The sequence below is a fragment of the Musa acuminata genome, chromosome BXJ2-4 (genome assembly GCF_036884655.1).
Source record: "Musa acuminata AAA Group cultivar baxijiao chromosome BXJ2-4, Cavendish_Baxijiao_AAA, whole genome shotgun sequence".
NCBI classification, from domain to species: domain Eukaryota; kingdom Viridiplantae; phylum Streptophyta; class Magnoliopsida; order Zingiberales; family Musaceae; genus Musa; species Musa acuminata.
In genome coordinates, this window is record NC_088341.1 from 24,610,065 (window position 1) to 24,627,597 (window position 17,533).

Here is a 17,533-nt window from a genome sequence, read left to right on the forward strand (position 1 = left end):
ACAAGTTCGGGAGCTTGCTGGAAGTCAGTCGGAAGAAGTTAGTCGGAAAGCTCGCCGGAACAAGACTCGACGTTCGCGGTTGAAAACTTGCTTAGGATGTTTTTTTTTGTTATGTAGTTCACTTGTAATTAGGATTAGGATTAAGAGATAATCATATATCCTGTTTAGGGGCCAACTGGGCCCAAAATTAGACTTGGTTGGGCTAAATTTGAAGCCCAACAAGTGAACCGAAGGGTCTGGCGGTGGCACCGCCCAACACCCGATAGCTGGGCGGTGGCACCGCCTGGGCTAGGCGGTGGCACCGCCTTGTCACGGTCTCACGGACTTAGCTGGTTTTGCCTAAGTCGTGCGGCACCCTTGCGTGTCCGTCCGCAAATGTCAGCCTCCCCGAAGCCTCCCATTGTCCCTTAGGACCAACAAAAGAGAGAACGGGTTAGAGAAAACGCCACAATCGGGATCCACAAGCAAACATCTCCGAAAAACACTTCATAGACAATGCAAATTACAAACAGACTTTACAAGCTCGGAATAGTGGCACAACAAAGGGTAAAATGGTCCATTACAGACCGAAAATCTCTCGCACGTGTCCACATGACACAACCTTTATTTACAAGCCTAAAGAGGCCACCAACCCAACTAAAATGGGACTATTAAGCCTTCGGTCGCCCCTCTACATGTTGTACAAGGCATGAACATGCCAAAAGATACGGACATATATAAGCATTACATCGAACACCTTGTTTAGAAGTTTGTCCGTGACATTCTCCCCCACTTATTCCTTCGACGTCCTCGTTGAAGCCTTTGTCGACACTGCAACTCCTCGCCTTTGCTGAGTCTTCAATCTTCTGCTCCAGCTACAATGCGCCTCTTGGCTCCTTGCTGCTGTTTTTGAGTAGTCGAACCTTTGATCCGCCATGTTGCTTCAACTCACCAATGACTCTGACTCTGGTGTGGGGTTGGTTGAGTTGTGTTGATCCTTGTTGATTCCTGCGGATCCCCCAGATGAAGGAAAAGACCATCCTTACTGCGCCAGTCTCTCAAATTCCTCATGCTGCTTGAACTGGGTGGATGCTTGTTGGAGCTTTAACGAGCATCGTCTCACAAACTTCTGAAGTTTTGGGTCCTTCCTCCACAACATTTGCTCATTGACTCTTCTTTCACTTAGTTGTCACATCCAAGTAGGTTCGCATCACTTCCGCTTTCGATTGGCATTTCGTTGGGAAATGAAGCGGGCAATCTACTCTCAGTAGCACTGATCACCATTGGTGAGGATTTGACAACTATTGTCTTCCATTATCTTCGAAGGGTCTTTGAACTTGTGCAGAGCTCCTCTGCTGGATAGATAAGAGAATTGGGGTACTCGGTTTCGCCCATTCTCTTAAGGGTTGAGAAGGCAAAAGTTACTTGACTTCGCCCGCCTCCTCGAGGTTGTACTTCATGCATCGAGCTGGTTACTGGCCTTCGCCTGCTCTTTGCTCACACTTCTGAAGCACTTGAAGTGTTTGCACTCCTTGCGTTGAGTTAGTTATTGTGATTCACCTTCTCAATGCCATTGAACTTCTGGAATGCAGGAAGTTTTTACCCCAACTTGGAGTAATTCTCTCATAGGTTTGGTCGCCTCTGGGATTGTACCGTCTTCTCCATCAACCCTACCGCCTACTCCTCTGAGTAGCAAAGGTACAGCACCGCGTACTGCCTGCTTCGTTCCTTGGTTATGCACTCTTGCATGACCCGAAGTCCTTCACTTTCGGCTATCTTTGATGAGAAGCACATTGACACCGGTCTTACAAAGTTCTTCGGCCTCTGCCCTTCAGCCTTGTCTCGGTACTTGGAGATTGCCTCTGCATTCTCCACCTCCTTGGCCCCTTTCACGACCAAGCGCTCTCCCTCCATGAGAGCAAGCGATCAATGACTTTCACGGAAGTCCCGCCTCTGCGGTACCATGGCGCTGTCATGCCCATGGCCCTACTATCCGTCGCCTCGCATCTGCATCCCTTTTTTTCACGATTAGTAGATATGTCTCTGTGGCACTCCTCTGAGTCCACCTCCATTCTAACTGATGCTTGATTTTGGGTAGCTAAGTCCCTCTGGACTCGTCGTCGCTTCCTCGCCCCTTTCGACCCCCTGCTTCAACACCTCTGTGTTCTCCAAGCAGTCCGTTTGGTCGATGGAAAGACAGACTGCAACTCCCATGCATGGCCTCTGCCATCACGCTGTAGGGTTTGCACCGATTATGTTCTCCTTAGCTTCCTTGGTAGCAACGTTCGCTTACTCGGCCTTGTCCTCTGACTTGCCGAGCTCCCTTAAGCGAATATGAGCTCTGGAGCAGTCCAACTCTCCAGCTGCTTCGATCATACCTCTGCATGATCAAGTTCCTCCCATGGAACTCACTAGTACTTGCATTCGAACTTTTCCCTTGGTGGAACCCAGCCCCCATATGCTGATGACCAAGGTTTTCATCCGATGCAAAATTCGATGCACGCACGGAAGACCCGCCTCTGTGGTACCATGGCCTTCACTCCTTGAATCCATAGCCCTTCTTGCCGTCGTGTTGTTCACCGAAGTGGAGCTCCCAGTAGCTCCCAATCATACCTCCATATGATCTAGTCCCTCCCGGGACTATGTTGTGTGTATCGCATTGCCACGAACTGTTCCACCACGATCCGCTGCACCATGTCGCCTCCTGGTGACATCTCCATTGCATTCTGATCCTTGTGGAATAAACTCGAATTGTGAACCCTCCATGTGTGGCCTCTACCAATACATCGCAGGGTCTCCTCCACCTTCGATTTTGTTCGCTCCTTTGGCAATCGACCTTCATCCACCCACTCTTGGGTCACACCTAGATGAAGCACCGCTCTAGGACAGTCAGTCGCCTAGTAGCTCCCGAAGTCCACCGACTTCACTGTAATTTGTGCACCATTGTCTGGATCCTGGGCCTCTGCCCCTACCAGCACAATCTCCGCTGCGCACCGCTTCCTTCATAGCAACTCGAATGGCAACACTATGGCATATTCTTCAAGAGTACCCGCCTCTGCGTCCTCTTGCCCCGTGCTAAGACCTTCTATACCCAACTTTGCCTCCGCAAATTGAGTCGCCTTAGTTCCTCCATCAAATGCTTCTCCGAGATAAGGTGCATGTGCCCAGAAGCTCCCTTCGTCTTTGGCACCATGCAAGATGGGTCCGCTCCGTCAGAAAGAAGGACCCATGGAACAACATGATCCTACTCTTGCCTCTGCAAGAGTTCATGTCCTTGACCTCTGTCTAAGAAAAGCACTGTGCCTCTGCTCCATGTTCCAACTTCTATGCTGGCTCCCTTCATGCGGCTTGGATACTTCGCCAAGTTACACCCAAGTTGCTCCGCTCCTCGTTTTTGCATTGAGTCGATGGTGGCCCTCGCGCCCACCATTCCACGGGTCAGCCCTCCCTTGAGTCTGATCTCCACATCGACTCCAAGTGTGCCTTCATTTAAGTTGTTTTGGGTCGCTCCCCCACTTGATCTCGCAATGCATCCACCAATGCATTCTCTCAAGCGAGATCATGCGACGACTCCTCGCCGCTTGCTCAGTCCATCGAGCTTCGTGGAGTTTTTGTTTGTTGAGGTACTCCTCCTCAACATATGAGGTTCGTCTCACATGATTCTCCCTCTGGAGAGCCGGGACTTATCCCTCCTAGATAACTATCCCGTTGGAGCAACATCTCTCTTCGTTTGGGAGACCACTATCCCCTTGGACTACTCCGATCTGCTGAACAAACTGTGCATTGTTCTGCCTCCTACAAACGCACTTGCTAGATTGCGACTCCCCGTCAATACAGTCCCCACTGCACCCCTCAAGGCCTAGCAACATGCTGAACTCATTGCACACTTCAGCCTCCTACGGACGTATCCTTCACATGCCGAAGAGAAAGTTTCAATGCTCCATGGCGCCGAGTTTCGGTCGCCTTGGGATGGCCGCGAACATTCCATCGTCCGCATACAAGCCCATGTATGAGTACCAATTTCTTCGAGTTAGCAATTCCCCTCACCTCTGTGAGCTTTGCATAACTCTTTTGGTCGTTGAGCAACTCATTCCACCTTGCATGGTCTCATCCTTTACCAAGCGCCTCGCTTGACTTGAGCACCATCAAGTATAGTTGTCAACGTTGAGCCGTAGCTCAAACTCAGCCATCCCAACCTTTGTGCGCTCCACATTCTTCCAAGCTTGTCTGTTCTCGTGGTACCTCTTGCACGAAGGGTTGGCCATTCCTCTGAATGCCAATGTCAGATGCCCGCTCCTCCGAGCGACTCCTTTTCCCTACATCTCCATGCCCGTTTTCTCCCAAACGGTCGCGCGTGTGCTGACTGCCCTCAACGCAGCCCCGCTAGGTCCCCCACGTTTGCATGTCAAGTGTTTCTATGAGTGCTTGTCCCGCTCTGATACCATCTGTCACGGACTTAGCTGGTTTTGCCTAAGTCGTGCGGCACCCTTGCGTGTCCGTCCGCAAAGGTCAGCCTCCCCGAAGCCTCCCATTGTCCCTTAGGACCAACAAAAGAGAGAACGGGTTAGAGAGAACGCCATAATCGGGATCCACAAGCAAACATCTCCGAAAAACACTTCATAGACAATGCAAATTATAAACAGACTTTACAAGCTCTGAACAGTGGCACAACAAAGGGTAAAATGGTCCATTACAGACCGAAAATCTCTCGCACGTGTCCACATGACACAACCTTTATTTACAAGCCTAAAGAGGCCACCAACCCAACTAAAATGAGATTATTAAGCCTTCGGCCGCCCCTCTACATGCTGTACAAGGCATGAACATGCCAAAAGACACGGACATATATAAGCATTACATCGAACACCTTGTTTAGAAGTTTGTCCGTGACAACCTGGCTGGGCGGTGGCACCGCCCAGCACTGTCAATGTCTGACAGTGACAGGCGGTGGCACCGCCAGCATCGGGAACCCAAAGAGAATTCAAATTTTGGAGCCCAAATTTGAATCCTCTTGAGGCCTATAAATACCTCTCAAATCTCAGTTGAGATAACAACTTTTTGAGCAGTAATTGTTTGAGAGAAAGGTTTTAGAAAAGTCTTTGCTAGTCTTGTTTTCAATTTGCTAGTGTTCACCTCCTTTCTTGCTGAAAATCTGTAAGAGAGTGAACCGCTTGTAAAAAGTTGTAAGAGGGGTATTTACCTTTCCCCTTCAAGAGATTTGCTAGTGGAAGGTGGGAGTCTCATCGAAAAGGGGCCTCGCAAGTGGATGTAGGTCATTTGACCGAACTACTGTAAAATCGGCGTGATCTCTGGTTTGTATTTACTTATTGTCATTTACATTACTGCAAACCATTTGCACTTTAATGCTCTACTTCTTTGTCTCCGTCTTACTTATCTCTTCAAGTTAAAACGCAATCGAAATGGTTTCAAACGAAAACGTTACTTTTATCGTACAAAGTTTCCGAAAGAGTTTAAATCGTCAAAAGTTTATCACACTTTACCGCTGCACTAATTCACCCCATCTTAGTGCCGCTCCGATCCTAACAGATATGAGATAATTAGCACTAGCGGCCGAAGAAAGGTAAAGGTCCAATGAGAACTTCATTAAAAACTGTAAAAAAAAATAATAAAATGCTCTCGATTGAACTAAAGATGCAATCTTATATGGAGTTCAATGATGGGAAAAGATCTAAGTAGCTAACTCTATATAATTGGGACAAAAAGTTAGCTAACTCTAAGTTGGCCATAGTCATTTGGTAGTTGCTGACTGTGAGTGGTGTTCGTTTTATGGACGTTAATTCTTTATATATGACATATTACTTGTCCAGACTGAAAGATACAAAATTTATTTACCAGAAAGTAACAAGGAATCATGATGTGGAACCAAAAACATGGGCTGACATATAACGCGACAAATATTTTGGGTGATAGGCTTGCAAACCTACTTCTTAAGAAACATCGTACCATAATAACCCTACCTCTTAAGATCAACTGGCTTTCACACTTCTCCGAGAGTAAACTGCATAACAAGCAGCATTAGGTAAAAAATTAGTGACTCGAGAAAAGTGCGGAATCATTGTGTATGTTTGAAATTCTATTTATTTCAATCAAATCTTGAGCAATATATGTTAAGTAAGAGCTCTTTCTTTCCTTTATATTTACTTTGCAGACCATGATATATAAACAGCATGAAAGCAAAACATTCGATCACGAGGCTTTTCCTTCGACTATTTACCGACAATTGCTCAACTCATAGATCTCTGAACGTTTTGTTTTTACAAAAACAATTTCTTTCTGTAGGTAAATTCAACTGTGACATTGTTGTAACTCATTCTTTTATTTTTTTTTTTGTTTCCTCCGATCATGTCTCTGCTTATTACACCTAATGAATAGTGTCCTTTTTCATTTGTTCCTAAATAACACTTGACTGAAAGAACAACACATAATGTTCATAGAATAAACATGCTGCATAAGAGGTGTGCAATCCTAGATGACAATAAAGGAGGAACATTAGGACTAAATACGTTGGACCGATAAAAAAAAAAAAAGCAATATAGCATGAGATAGATTATAAGCTAAGTTTGATAGATGTGAACAAAGCTTCCTAAATCACAGACTGTAAACAATATCGTACATTTATTCCCACATAATCATATAATTTTCAGTACATTTTAGCAAGCAAACCATGGAAATTTGGCTTGAAGACAGGGATATTTTGCAAGAAGGAAAACAAGCATAACAAGTAACCAACCATAACGAGAAAGCATAAGCGTAGTTGATAACATAGATAGACCCATATGAAAAAGAGGCATCAAGGAACGATTTTGAAAGCCTTCATCTTATCGATGCAAGAATTGAAAGAAGCTACCGTGTTGCGGAACCCCAAGAATCCATGCTCCTTGCTTTTGTTCATGCTGTCGAGGTGCGCCAGCTCGAGGCCCAGAACTACGTCAGCGAACCACCAACTCGCCACTTCCTCCAGCTTTGTCGGCACCAGCTCATTCTCCGCGACGATCTCCGCCCATACCGCCTCCTTCCCCCTCATCGCGTCCTCCAGCTTGAATCGGCTCGCTTCCCCCTCGTACCCCACGGATTCCAACCCAAACTGATCCGCAAGAGCCGCCCACAGATGCTTCCACTTGAACAAGTCCCCGTTGCTGATATTGAACGCCTCGTTCTTGGCGTACGGGTCGACAGCCGCCCAGATCTGCTGCTCGGCGATGAGGTCAGCATCTGACGCGTCGTTGAAACCGTCCCATGTCGTCCGGCTGCCGAACCACTTCAAGGGCGCTCCTTCCTTCCGGCAGATGGCCGCGTAGACGCAGAGGGTGCCGATTAGATTCATGAGGCTGGTGGGGGAGAAGCCAAAGATGGTCGTGGGGCGGTGGATCGACCAGGTCACGGCGCCCTCCTTCTTGGATAATTCGTCGAACAGGATGTCTTCCTGATCGTAGTAGAAGTTGGGGACAGGGAGGCGAGGAAGGTCCTCGCGGAAGGGCGGATCATGAGCAAGAGCCTTGCCAACGGCCTCGAAAGGACCGACGTAGTGCTTGCGGCCGGTCTGGAGGCAGACGTGGCAGAGGTTGGGCGCCGAAGGGACGACGGCGGAGAGGACGTTGCGGAGCATAGCGGAGTTGACGACGCGGTTCTCGGCTTCGGTGAGGCGGTTGGCCCAGGCGACGTAGAAGAGGTGGGTGACGTCGGTCAGCGGGGAGAGCTTGGCGACGGCGTCGGCGGCGTCGAGGACGTCGCACTGGATGTGCTGGACGCGGAGAGTATCGGCGGCAACAGGGGCCTCGGCGTCAGCCGGGGAGTAGGAGTAGGGGAGAATAGCAGAATTAGGGGGGCGGCGGGAGACGGCATAGACCTTCCAGGGGCCGCCGGGGGTGTCGGCGAGCGGGAGGATGTCGACGAGGGAGGTGCCGACGATACCCGTGGCACCGATGACGATGGCCACGCTCTCGTACTTGGGGACGGTGGAGGAGGAGTCATCCTCCAGCTTCTTCCTGGCCGCGCCAATGGCGCCCGCCCACCACCAGCTCATGTCGACGAAGTGCTTGTTGGTTTTCCTTCTTTGGAGTGAATGAAGCTACAAAAAGAACCGCAAGTAAGAACGAGATCCAACAAGCGAAAACGAGAACAACGCTACAGGTGGGGCAGACAACAAGACACATATATAGCACAACAACATTACGGAATAAGATCAACAAAGTATTTAACACGATGGAGGATCCTCGGGACTAATTACATATTAGTTCTGTAATTAATTATTTTTAATATTTCGATCCAATACTTTCAAAAAGTATATTAATATTATATATATATAAGTAAAATATTTAATTTTATTTTAGACCATCGAACTTTGCTATATGAAATAATATACTAAACTATATCGAGGAAACAAGATTAAATATTTTACTTTAATAAGTATAAAATTAAAATATTAAAGATAATTAATTATAAAAAAAATAATATATAATTGATTTATATGATGCATGAGATGACTTCCGAAGCTATTATAATAAAACTTAAAAAAGTTAAATCGATCTAATAAATATAAAAATATATTTTTTTATTTTTTTAATCTTGAGAAAGAGAAAAAAGAAAAACAACGAAGTGAAAGAAAAAAAAATTAAATGAAAAAGTGTTTTAAAAAATTTGTTAAAATTAATTAATAAATTAAAGATGTTTACATTCGTTGGCAAAGGGCATTCTAAATATATTAGAAGTTCTTAGAATGACATTATAAATAATAAAAATATAATTACCAACAAAAATTTCCTGTAAAAGAGGAAGAATTAGATTAAAGAGTTAGATTAAATAAAAATATAATTACCAATAAAGATCTGTCAAGATGGACAGATCTGGAACAGACATCCACTGCACTTTTAGCTGCTTGGAAAAAATGTGATTCTTGAAACCAGGTATTGTTTTCATCTACTACTATTTTAGCTGCTTGGAATGCTGATAGGTGTCATCTAAAACCATGCAAGGTTGACTGATTGTTCCACATATTTCTGAAGCTATTAATTCATCCAACCTAAACATGACATTGGATCAGCAATACTTCCGGTAGCCCATTACAGTTTTTACTCATTTACTACTACAACATTACTAAAAGCAGAAGACAAGACTATATAAAATAATACACAGGTTCAACTAATAATCTGATTCCAAAATTTTAGCATTATGTGCATTGGTCCATTTGACTAATTGCGATCGATAAGAATTTCTCGGCGGTCAGAAATAGCCCCCCACCAATGGATATTGAAAAAACTGGCATTCTTGACTTGTAAAAGCAACTTTAGGCATTCAGCGCATCGTAGTCATCCAATCTCTCATTGTACTCCATCACTTTCCTCTTGATCTTAGAAGAGTCCACCCAAGTCACAAAGTCTTCCATGTTCCTCGTCACAAGAAATGCCGGATCTGTTACCACATCTGGGCCTACCCGGACATGGCCTTGCTCAATGTATGTTACAGCCTCTCTCAGATGCTCAGCAAACTTTAGGTATACCAAAACTGTGGCTAGCCTGCGCCTGCAACAAAATGCAAACCAAATGAAATCAAGATGTTCCCACCTAGGACCCTAAAAGCTGTCTTTAACTGCATAATTATGTTTCATCTTCTCTCGAATAAAACAACAAATTACCCAAACATAAATACACAGATGTGCTTTTTCAAGAAATAAAGCTCTAAATGACTATGGTTCTCATCATTTTTGGCACAATTTAGGTCAATTCTAACAAGAAGACCAGACATATGGAAATCACATTAGATGTAGAAGAAAGATTGTGATAGTATACAGAGTTAGCTGAAAAGCACTTTTGTGTCACATGGCTTTGGACTCATTTTATCTAAGCTATTGGGTCAGTAGCTCCAACAAGCAAACTTGTAACAACCAACCTAGTAATACATAAAAAGGGCTAGCAAAATATGGGGCAACGCAAACATCATAGTAGGCAACCACCACTAGGAGATGAGCATCCATACCACCTACTAGGAATGATTTTGTCTATTAGGTGTTCAACCTTTGATGAGGATGTCAAACCTTTAATAAAGGGAAGTTTACTGCACCCTAATTGGTCCCACATCAAAAGTGTCGGAGGATGATATGATTGCACATGGGGCTAATAGGCATTTTTAAAATAACATAATTCTGATCTCATTTAATTTATCAGGTCAAAAGGCCTTTCAAGCCAAATATTAACATGGTTGAAAAACGGATCTAATCATCGCTGAAGAAACAGTCCTTGTGTGATATTTTTGTCTTTCTAAATTCTTTCCAATTGTTCTTTGTTGCAACCATTGTTGATTCCATGAAAAAACAAAAAAAAATTGCATTTATTGTTTTCTATATTAATAGTAAGCTTAATCTGCTGATTATGGATGTCTACATGTGTATACATATACAGTGGTCAATAGTATTGATAATCTAAAGTTCCTTATACAGCATACTAAATAAAGGCTCGCCATTATATATATCTTTTACTGCATAGCTTGAGTAAATTCAAAATAATTGCAAAAGAAAATAAGTTTCTGGATACAATCAATTAGTAAATGATACTACAAAAAAAACATAATAAGTCTTGATAAGCTACCATACAGATATGTCCAAGAGAAAGAGGACATTCATTATCTGCCTCACAGCAGTCGATGATGATGAGGAGTCAAAGCAGACAAGAAATTATTCATCCCCGAAAGTAAATCAAAATTGCTTATGTTTAAATTTTGAAGCTATAGAAATAGTTGGAACAAAAAGTCTGTATAAAATTTATGTAGCATCAAATAATGCTCACCTACAGAATGAACTAACTGAAAGTTTGTCGCACTTTGCTAAGCTCTTTTTTGTCGAAATAACACCCATATTATAGCTGCAACGCAAGAGACTAGTTAGAAGCATTACAATGTAATTAATAATGTACTAACTACTAAGTCACTTCCACATAACAGTGAAGTATAATTAGCATAATGCTACATAAGGTAAGCAACACACAAAATGTACAACATAATTTGCAGATAAGATGGCACATTGATGATTAATTCATGGAAATTAAAATCATATCTTATGGCTGGAATTTGCCTGCATAATACCTTAAACTGCTTCCTTTAGTGAAGCTTGATAGAACATTATTTAACTATGTTCATCACTTTCCAAGTATTGGTCTTAAAGTTTCATACTCCCTAGTCAATCTTTTTCTTCTTTGAAAAGAGAAACAGCTTATAGAGATTCAAAAGTACTTCCAGAATTCTATTGACCATAATAGGTTGGAAACAATATTTACAGCTTGAAGGTTGAAAGCACTAAGGCAGAGGCTTTGTGGATAATGGCTCCCAACAGCTCCAGCGCTCCCCTGAGCTCCTGATATCCCTCTTCTGCCTCTCCATCTCCATCTGTTCTCCCTCTCAATACAGGAGTACTCCAGGCTTCAACATTGTCTCCACATTTGGCTGCATTCGCCCCAAAGCCTCTCCTCCCTCATCTTCTCTGGAGACTTCTCATGAGCAAGGGTTATCTGCCAATGAGTAGGGATCTCCGGATGCTTCCCCAAATGGCAACAACTCCTCAAGAAAACCAAGCTCCAAGCCCCAGGACCAGTTGGGTTCTTGGGCAGGCCTGTTCTGCAAGGTGCACTGGGTGTTCAACTGGAACCAGGGCATGATTTTGGAAAAGCAACGTCACCACATCTAGGTAAACTCTCAATTGGCTTTAGAACCAGACTTGGATGACGTGACCGAACTAGGGAAGAATGGAAACTCAATCCTTACAAGAAATCATTTGGTAAATCCCCACCTTTAAAGGCCACTAGGATGAGCCTTCCCAAGCTATGGAAACTCAGCTCCGAGCTTTAGATTGTGGATTTACCGGGAGGGCTTTATTGCTTTAAATTTCAGTCAGAGTCAGAAAATGTTCTGTTTTAGCCGAGGGTCCTTGGTTCTGGTACGGCTAGGCGCTTGTTATTATCCGATGGCAGAACTTCTCCCTACTCCAAGAAAATATTTGTCAGGTTCCCATCTGGGTTCATTCCCAGGAATCTCTGGAATTCATGTGTCGACATTTACTATTCCAAATCACAGCAAGTCTGGACATACCCCTAAACGTTCATGAATGACTACCACTAGGATGAGGGGAAGTAAGCTAGAGCGTGTCCTCATGGGCTTCTCTTGACCTCTACCTCAAGGTATTTGGATCAAAACAGGGAGAATAAATTCTTTCAATCAGTAGCTAACTGAACTTTGTGATGAATAATATGATTGTTATTGGATCTTGTCGTGGCACTTAACTTGGTGATGAATAATTCTATACTAAGTGAACTAATTTAGAATATCAAGGATCTACATCCCAATTAGATTGTATTTATTTGTTATTAAAAAACAGATAAATGAATTTAAAAATAAAAAATGCTATCCTCGACTGAAATAGACAATACATGGTTTTACTCATCATACCAGAATAAGCTTGGCTCCCTTGAGTATGAAAGATTTTCAGTAATGCCATTGTAATACTTGCATTGATTTGATCAAAGAATTAACCTATCCTTTTATGAGATTTGGAAACTTAAATTCCCATTTTTCCATTTTTAGATATATTTGCACCATCCAAAGATCTCCCGTAGGAGTGAAATTGGTTTGGTCAATTTAGTTCGAATTCATTTTTATATCCCAATAGCATTTGACATGGTTACAGGAATGTGCTATGTCACATTTATAATCATGTCCAATGTTTGCTATCTAAAACTTTCTAGATATTGATCTACACATGGATTTGCATCTGGGATCCAAATCTCTATATACTTCAAGTGTCAAAACTACCTGGAGTACCCCATAGAAAAACTGGTCACCTGCGATGTTTATACAAAAAGCAGCACAAAAGAACCAGAGAGATATTCGAGGGAATGTCATCAGTTGAGCATGCAATAAATTCTCACATAGAAGACAAATTCACAACAAGCATTGCAGCAAATTATGAAGACGCCACTTTCTAAAATTGCCAATTGTGACCATTTAACAAAACTTCTAAAACGAACACAAATCACGCTTAGCATCTTGGACAAGAAAGAAATCTTATATGAGATGACCTACTCGACTTACAGCTTCTCCAGCAATCCATCCGTCATCTCGATACGGAAAGGGTCTCTGGGATCCATTTGCTTCAAGTTATGCACTAGCTTCTGCACCATCCTACAGATACTTGAATACCTAACGATCCAAAGAAGAAAAATCATCTAATTAACAACCGAAAAAATAGAGCTTGTTTCAAGAATTGAAAAGGAAGAAGAACAGGCTACTTCTTGTAGTCATCTCTCTCGGTGAGATGGTAACGGCGCGTGACAAGGGCTTCACGGTGGCCACCTTCGCGTTTGTACTCGATGAAGTTGACCTTCTTGAGTAGCTTCTTCTCATGGAATTTCAACTTCCTCATATTCTTTCACTCTGGGAATAATTAAACAAAGAATACGTGAAACATTCAACCACATCAAGCGACCGAAAAATAAACCCCGATCAAGAAAGAAGGAACGAGGGAGGAAGTGGAACATAAGGAGAGGCTAATCTTCAGCAATGAGATTCTACAATTATCGTTTGTTTTTGCTTTCGCTCACTCCAATGCTAATTATACGGGGCTTTTTTTCTTGGGAAGGCGTCGACCGACCTCCAATGACCAACACAGGAGGCGAAAGAGTTGTGGCTCGCCGTCGGCTGCGACGGATGGTCAAGGGCCTGAGGCCGAGGCAGGTAGAACGACGGCCGAGCGACGAAACAGGCGCAGGTGAGGCGCGTCCTGACGGCCTCCAAGCCGCGGAACGCAGTGAGTTAGCGTTTAGGGCACGGAGGGAGACGAGGGCACGCTTAGACCGGTGGTGGCTTTTCGAGTTGTATTATATTTGCTCGCTTGGCTCTCACCGAACCACTCTCGGAAGAGAGACTCGAAAGTTTATGGCCGACCGGACTATTTGTGTCGGATCCGGGTCAGTTTCGTTGTCGAATCCGGATCCGATATTGTTATCGGAACGGGTGGAATGGTCCATGGAGCATCCGTTTACTCGCTCAGCCACTCGGCATGTGATGAAAGTAGTCGTGGGCCCATGCGGGACCGCTGTGAGGCTTTGAAGGAGGTAAGCAAGTTGTCAAGGAGGGTTCGAAATCTCGTCGAGTAATTTGTAAGAGAAAGAGATCACAATAGGTTGGCAATCTAAAGCCATGGAAGGTGGTGCTAGGTTTTGATGCTGCTGCTGTTGATGATGGTGATGATGCACGCTTCCCAGCTTTTCTGCTCTGACTTCTCTCAGCCTCTCTCTCTCTCTCCACTCTGTCATATTCTTCACGCTTGGGCACGCCTGATATGACTCTCTCTCTCTCTCTCTTTCTCTCTTGCTCTCATATATGCATGTCAGAGAGAATTCCTTCACCACCTCAAAATACAATGATAAGGGAGCATTCCTCATCCTCCTCACAGCCACTACTGCTCGTCCGAGATGATTCAGTCCTTTTCGCGTTTACTGTCATTGCATATGATATGATCCGAGGGCCACTTCAGTGACACTGCCTGGCAACAAAAACATGAGAGAGTGAGTGAGGTGAAAGAAAGCCAAGCAAAGAAAACGATGATAAACAAGAAAAAGAGAGAGCGAAGAACACCAACTTACCCCACCCACAACTCTAATCTATAGCACACAAAGCATCTAAATAAAGGCAATTGTTTCAAGGGGTCCCATCAAACAAGCATGCACTCACCACCCACCTCAGATTCCCCTCCAACTCCTTCCTATCTTTCTGTCTCCCCGACTCCTAAAAGCTAAATATGAGACTCTCTCTTATCTAAATTCCAATTCTTAGATCCTCTTCTCATCTTCCCTTTAACCTCTCTCTCTCTCTCTCTCTCTCTCTCACCCACCTCCTCCTCCTCCTCCTAACAAGCTCCTAACAAGTGCATGCTGCATAATCTTCTTTTCTCTCTCTATGAGTGGAGAGGTGGAGCTGGCACCAAGTTGCTCTTCTCCTGGGTAGATGGACGCCGTATTTAGATTGTTTAGACTGCAAACATCTGATCCACAGTCTTGCCAAAATTCCAGCTCGAAATCCTCTAAAGCTCACTCAAAGCAGCAGCACCACCACCATTACTACATCCATACAAGCTCTTTGCACCAACAAGAGCAGTGTCAAGAAGAATGCGGCGTCGGCCGCTGTCATCTTTACATGGATGAAGAAGACTTCTCCTCCTCCTCCTCCTCGTCGAAGCACCACCGACACCGTCCTCTCTCCGCCTCCGCCTCCGCCTCCACCACACCGACCCCGACACCACTTTTTAATCCAAATGACTTGTCGCTTCTCCGGGACCTCAGCCTCGACTTTTCCCCCGCGTCCTCTTCGTCGGCCAATGCCAGCAGCGCCGGCGGCCGGTTGGCGTCGCATCTGTTGCCAGAATGCGCGCGCGCCGTCGCGGAGCGCAACAGCCAGAGGGTGCAGCAGTTGATGTGGATGCTGAATGAGCTCTCCACCCCTTATGGAGACGTGGATCAGAAGCTGGCCTCTTACTTTCTCCAGGGCCTGTTCGCCCGCCTGACGTCCTCTGGCCCGCGCACCCTCCTCTCCCTCTCTGCCGCCTCTGACCACAACTGCTCCTTTGACTCCACCCGCCGAACCGCCCTCCGTTTCCAGGAGCTCAGCCCCTGGTCCTCCTTCGGCCACGTCGCCGCCAACGGCGCCATCCTCGAGTCCTTCCTACAGAGCTCGTCTTCGAGCCGCACGCAGAGGTTCCACATTCTCGACCTCAGTAACACCTTCTGCACGCAGTGGCCGACGCTTCTTGAGGCTCTCGCCACGCGATCGTCCGATGACACGCCGCATCTGTCCATCACCACCGTCGTGTCGTCACCTTCGTCGTCGTCGTCGTCAGCCCCGTCGTCCTCTATGCAGAGAGTCATGAAGGAGATCGGGCAGCGAATGGAGAAGTTCGCGAGGCTGATGGGTGTCCCGTTCCGGTTCAACGTAGTTAATCACCCCGGAAACCTGCTGGATCTCGATCTCGACCGGCTCGACCTCCGGGAAGGCGGTGCCGCCGCGCTCGCCGTCAACTGCGTCAACACGCTCCACGGGGTCTCCCCTGCCGGCTGCCGCCGAGACACTCTCTTTGCCGCCTTCCGCCGGCTCCAGCCGAGGATCCTCACGATCGTCGAGGAGGAGGCCGAACTCGACGCCGCCGCGGGAGGGGAGGAGGACAGGGATGCGTTCCTGAAGGTGTTCGGCGAGAGCTTACGCTTCTTCTCGGCGTACTACGAGACGCTGGAGGAGAGCTTCCCGCGGACTAGCAACGAGCGGCTGGCACTGGAGCGGGCGGCGGGACGGGCGGTAGTGGACCTCGTGTCGTGCCCGGCGGCGGAGTCTACGGAGCGAAGGGACACGGCAGCCGGGTGGTCGAGGCGGATGCAGGCGGCGGGGTTCGAGCCAGCGCAGTTCAGCGATGACGTGGCCGACGATGCAAGAGCGCTGCTAAGGAGATATAGGAAGGGTTGGTCAATGAGGGTAGCGGAGGTGGCAGGTAGAGGCGCCGGGATATTCTTGGAGTGGAAGGAGCAGCCGGTGGTGTGGGCGAGCGCATGGAAGCCATGAGAGAGAGAGAGAGAGAGAGAGAGAGAGAGGGGGGGTGGGGGGGTATATTCGGCACGTGTTGCAGAGAGGGTAGTGCTGCGTATATTGAAAGCTACGCCGTACCGGTATCTCATTGAGGCTTAGTTACAGAGGGAAGAGAGCGAGACCAGAGAAGATTGGAAAAGAGGGGAGAGAGAGAGAGAGGCTTAATTAAATTTTTTGCTAATTTAATTAAGGCTCACAAATAAATTGTTTCTCAAAATGACCCCCGAAACTTTGGAATGAGCAATGTATTTTGACCAATGACCCTAAAAACCATGGTTGAAACACTAGGTTTATGAAATCCTTGTAGGTTAGTTAACTAAAGTACTCATAATGCAGCCAGTGAGGAACTTACTTAAAAAAAGATTAAAAAAATCTCTTATATTCTATTTCAAAGGTATCAGCGGCTTTCATTCTACCAAATCTCAAGAAACTGAAACATTTCAGATTAGAGATGTGTATTGGATTAGATGACACGGTGATATCACTAAACATTAACATATAACAGTGATGGATGATGAAAAGATAGAAGAGGCCGTTATCTCGTGAGACAAGGAGGGGGGTGTGGCGGAAGGAAGGAATAGAATCTTTGGACGAGAACTGATGGAATCTAGCAAAGGATGGTGTACTGAGTTCTGAGCCCGACTGCTATTGCCCAGCCTGTCACCATTGCAATTGCTTTCTCCCTTTTCATTCATAGAGAGAGAGAGAGAGAGAGAGACTGTTCAGATACCCAAGTCTTCTCTCATGGCAGGCAGATGCAGCAGCATGGTGGAGCTTTTGGGTCACTAACAACAGAAAGGAAAAGATAGTGGGTGCTGCTTTTGAGGATGGGGGACGGGAATGGATTGGCTTTCCCCACCTGCGGTCACTCACAAAATCTGGCTTATTTCTCGTACCTTGAAAAGAGAAGGACCACCATCCA

General features: G+C 45.6%; 3 protein-coding genes across 4 annotated transcripts; 1 reads left to right on the top strand and 2 right to left on the bottom strand.

The window, feature by feature from the left end:
• Positions 1-6,596: 6,596 nt before the first annotated feature.
• LOC103981863 (3-oxo-Delta(4,5)-steroid 5-beta-reductase-like) lies at positions 6,597-8,140 on the bottom strand. The gene has a single exon (XM_009398620.3). It carries the CDS (start codon positions 8,021-8,023, stop codon positions 6,791-6,793), a length of 1,233 nt encoding a protein of 410 aa, XP_009396895.1. The 5' UTR covers positions 8,024-8,140; the 3' UTR covers positions 6,597-6,790.
• Positions 8,141-8,978: 838 nt separating this feature from the next.
• LOC103981862 (uncharacterized) lies at positions 8,979-14,779 on the bottom strand. 2 transcript variants are annotated; one of them, XM_009398619.3, is made up of 6 exons: positions 14,625-14,779; positions 13,552-14,524; positions 13,269-13,413; positions 13,072-13,179; positions 10,779-10,853; positions 8,979-9,518 (listed from the first exon to the last, which is right to left on the bottom strand). In XM_009398619.3, exons 3-6 carry the CDS (start codon positions 13,400-13,402, stop codon positions 9,284-9,286), a joined length of 552 nt encoding a protein of 183 aa, XP_009396894.1. In that variant the 5' UTR covers positions 13,403-13,413; positions 13,552-14,524; positions 14,625-14,779; the 3' UTR covers positions 8,979-9,283. The 2 variants fall into 2 exon arrangements, with proteins under 2 accessions (XP_009396894.1, XP_009396893.1); XM_009398618.3 differs by lacking the exon at positions 14,625-14,779 and having other exon boundaries at positions 13,631-13,896.
• Positions 14,780-14,965: 186 nt separating this feature from the next.
• Positions 14,966-16,869, top strand: LOC135610149 (protein SHORT-ROOT 1-like). The gene has a single exon (XM_065104291.1). It carries the CDS (start codon positions 14,986-14,988, stop codon positions 16,585-16,587), a length of 1,602 nt encoding a protein of 533 aa, XP_064960363.1. The 5' UTR covers positions 14,966-14,985; the 3' UTR covers positions 16,588-16,869.
• The last annotated feature ends 664 nt before the right edge of the window (positions 16,870-17,533 follow it).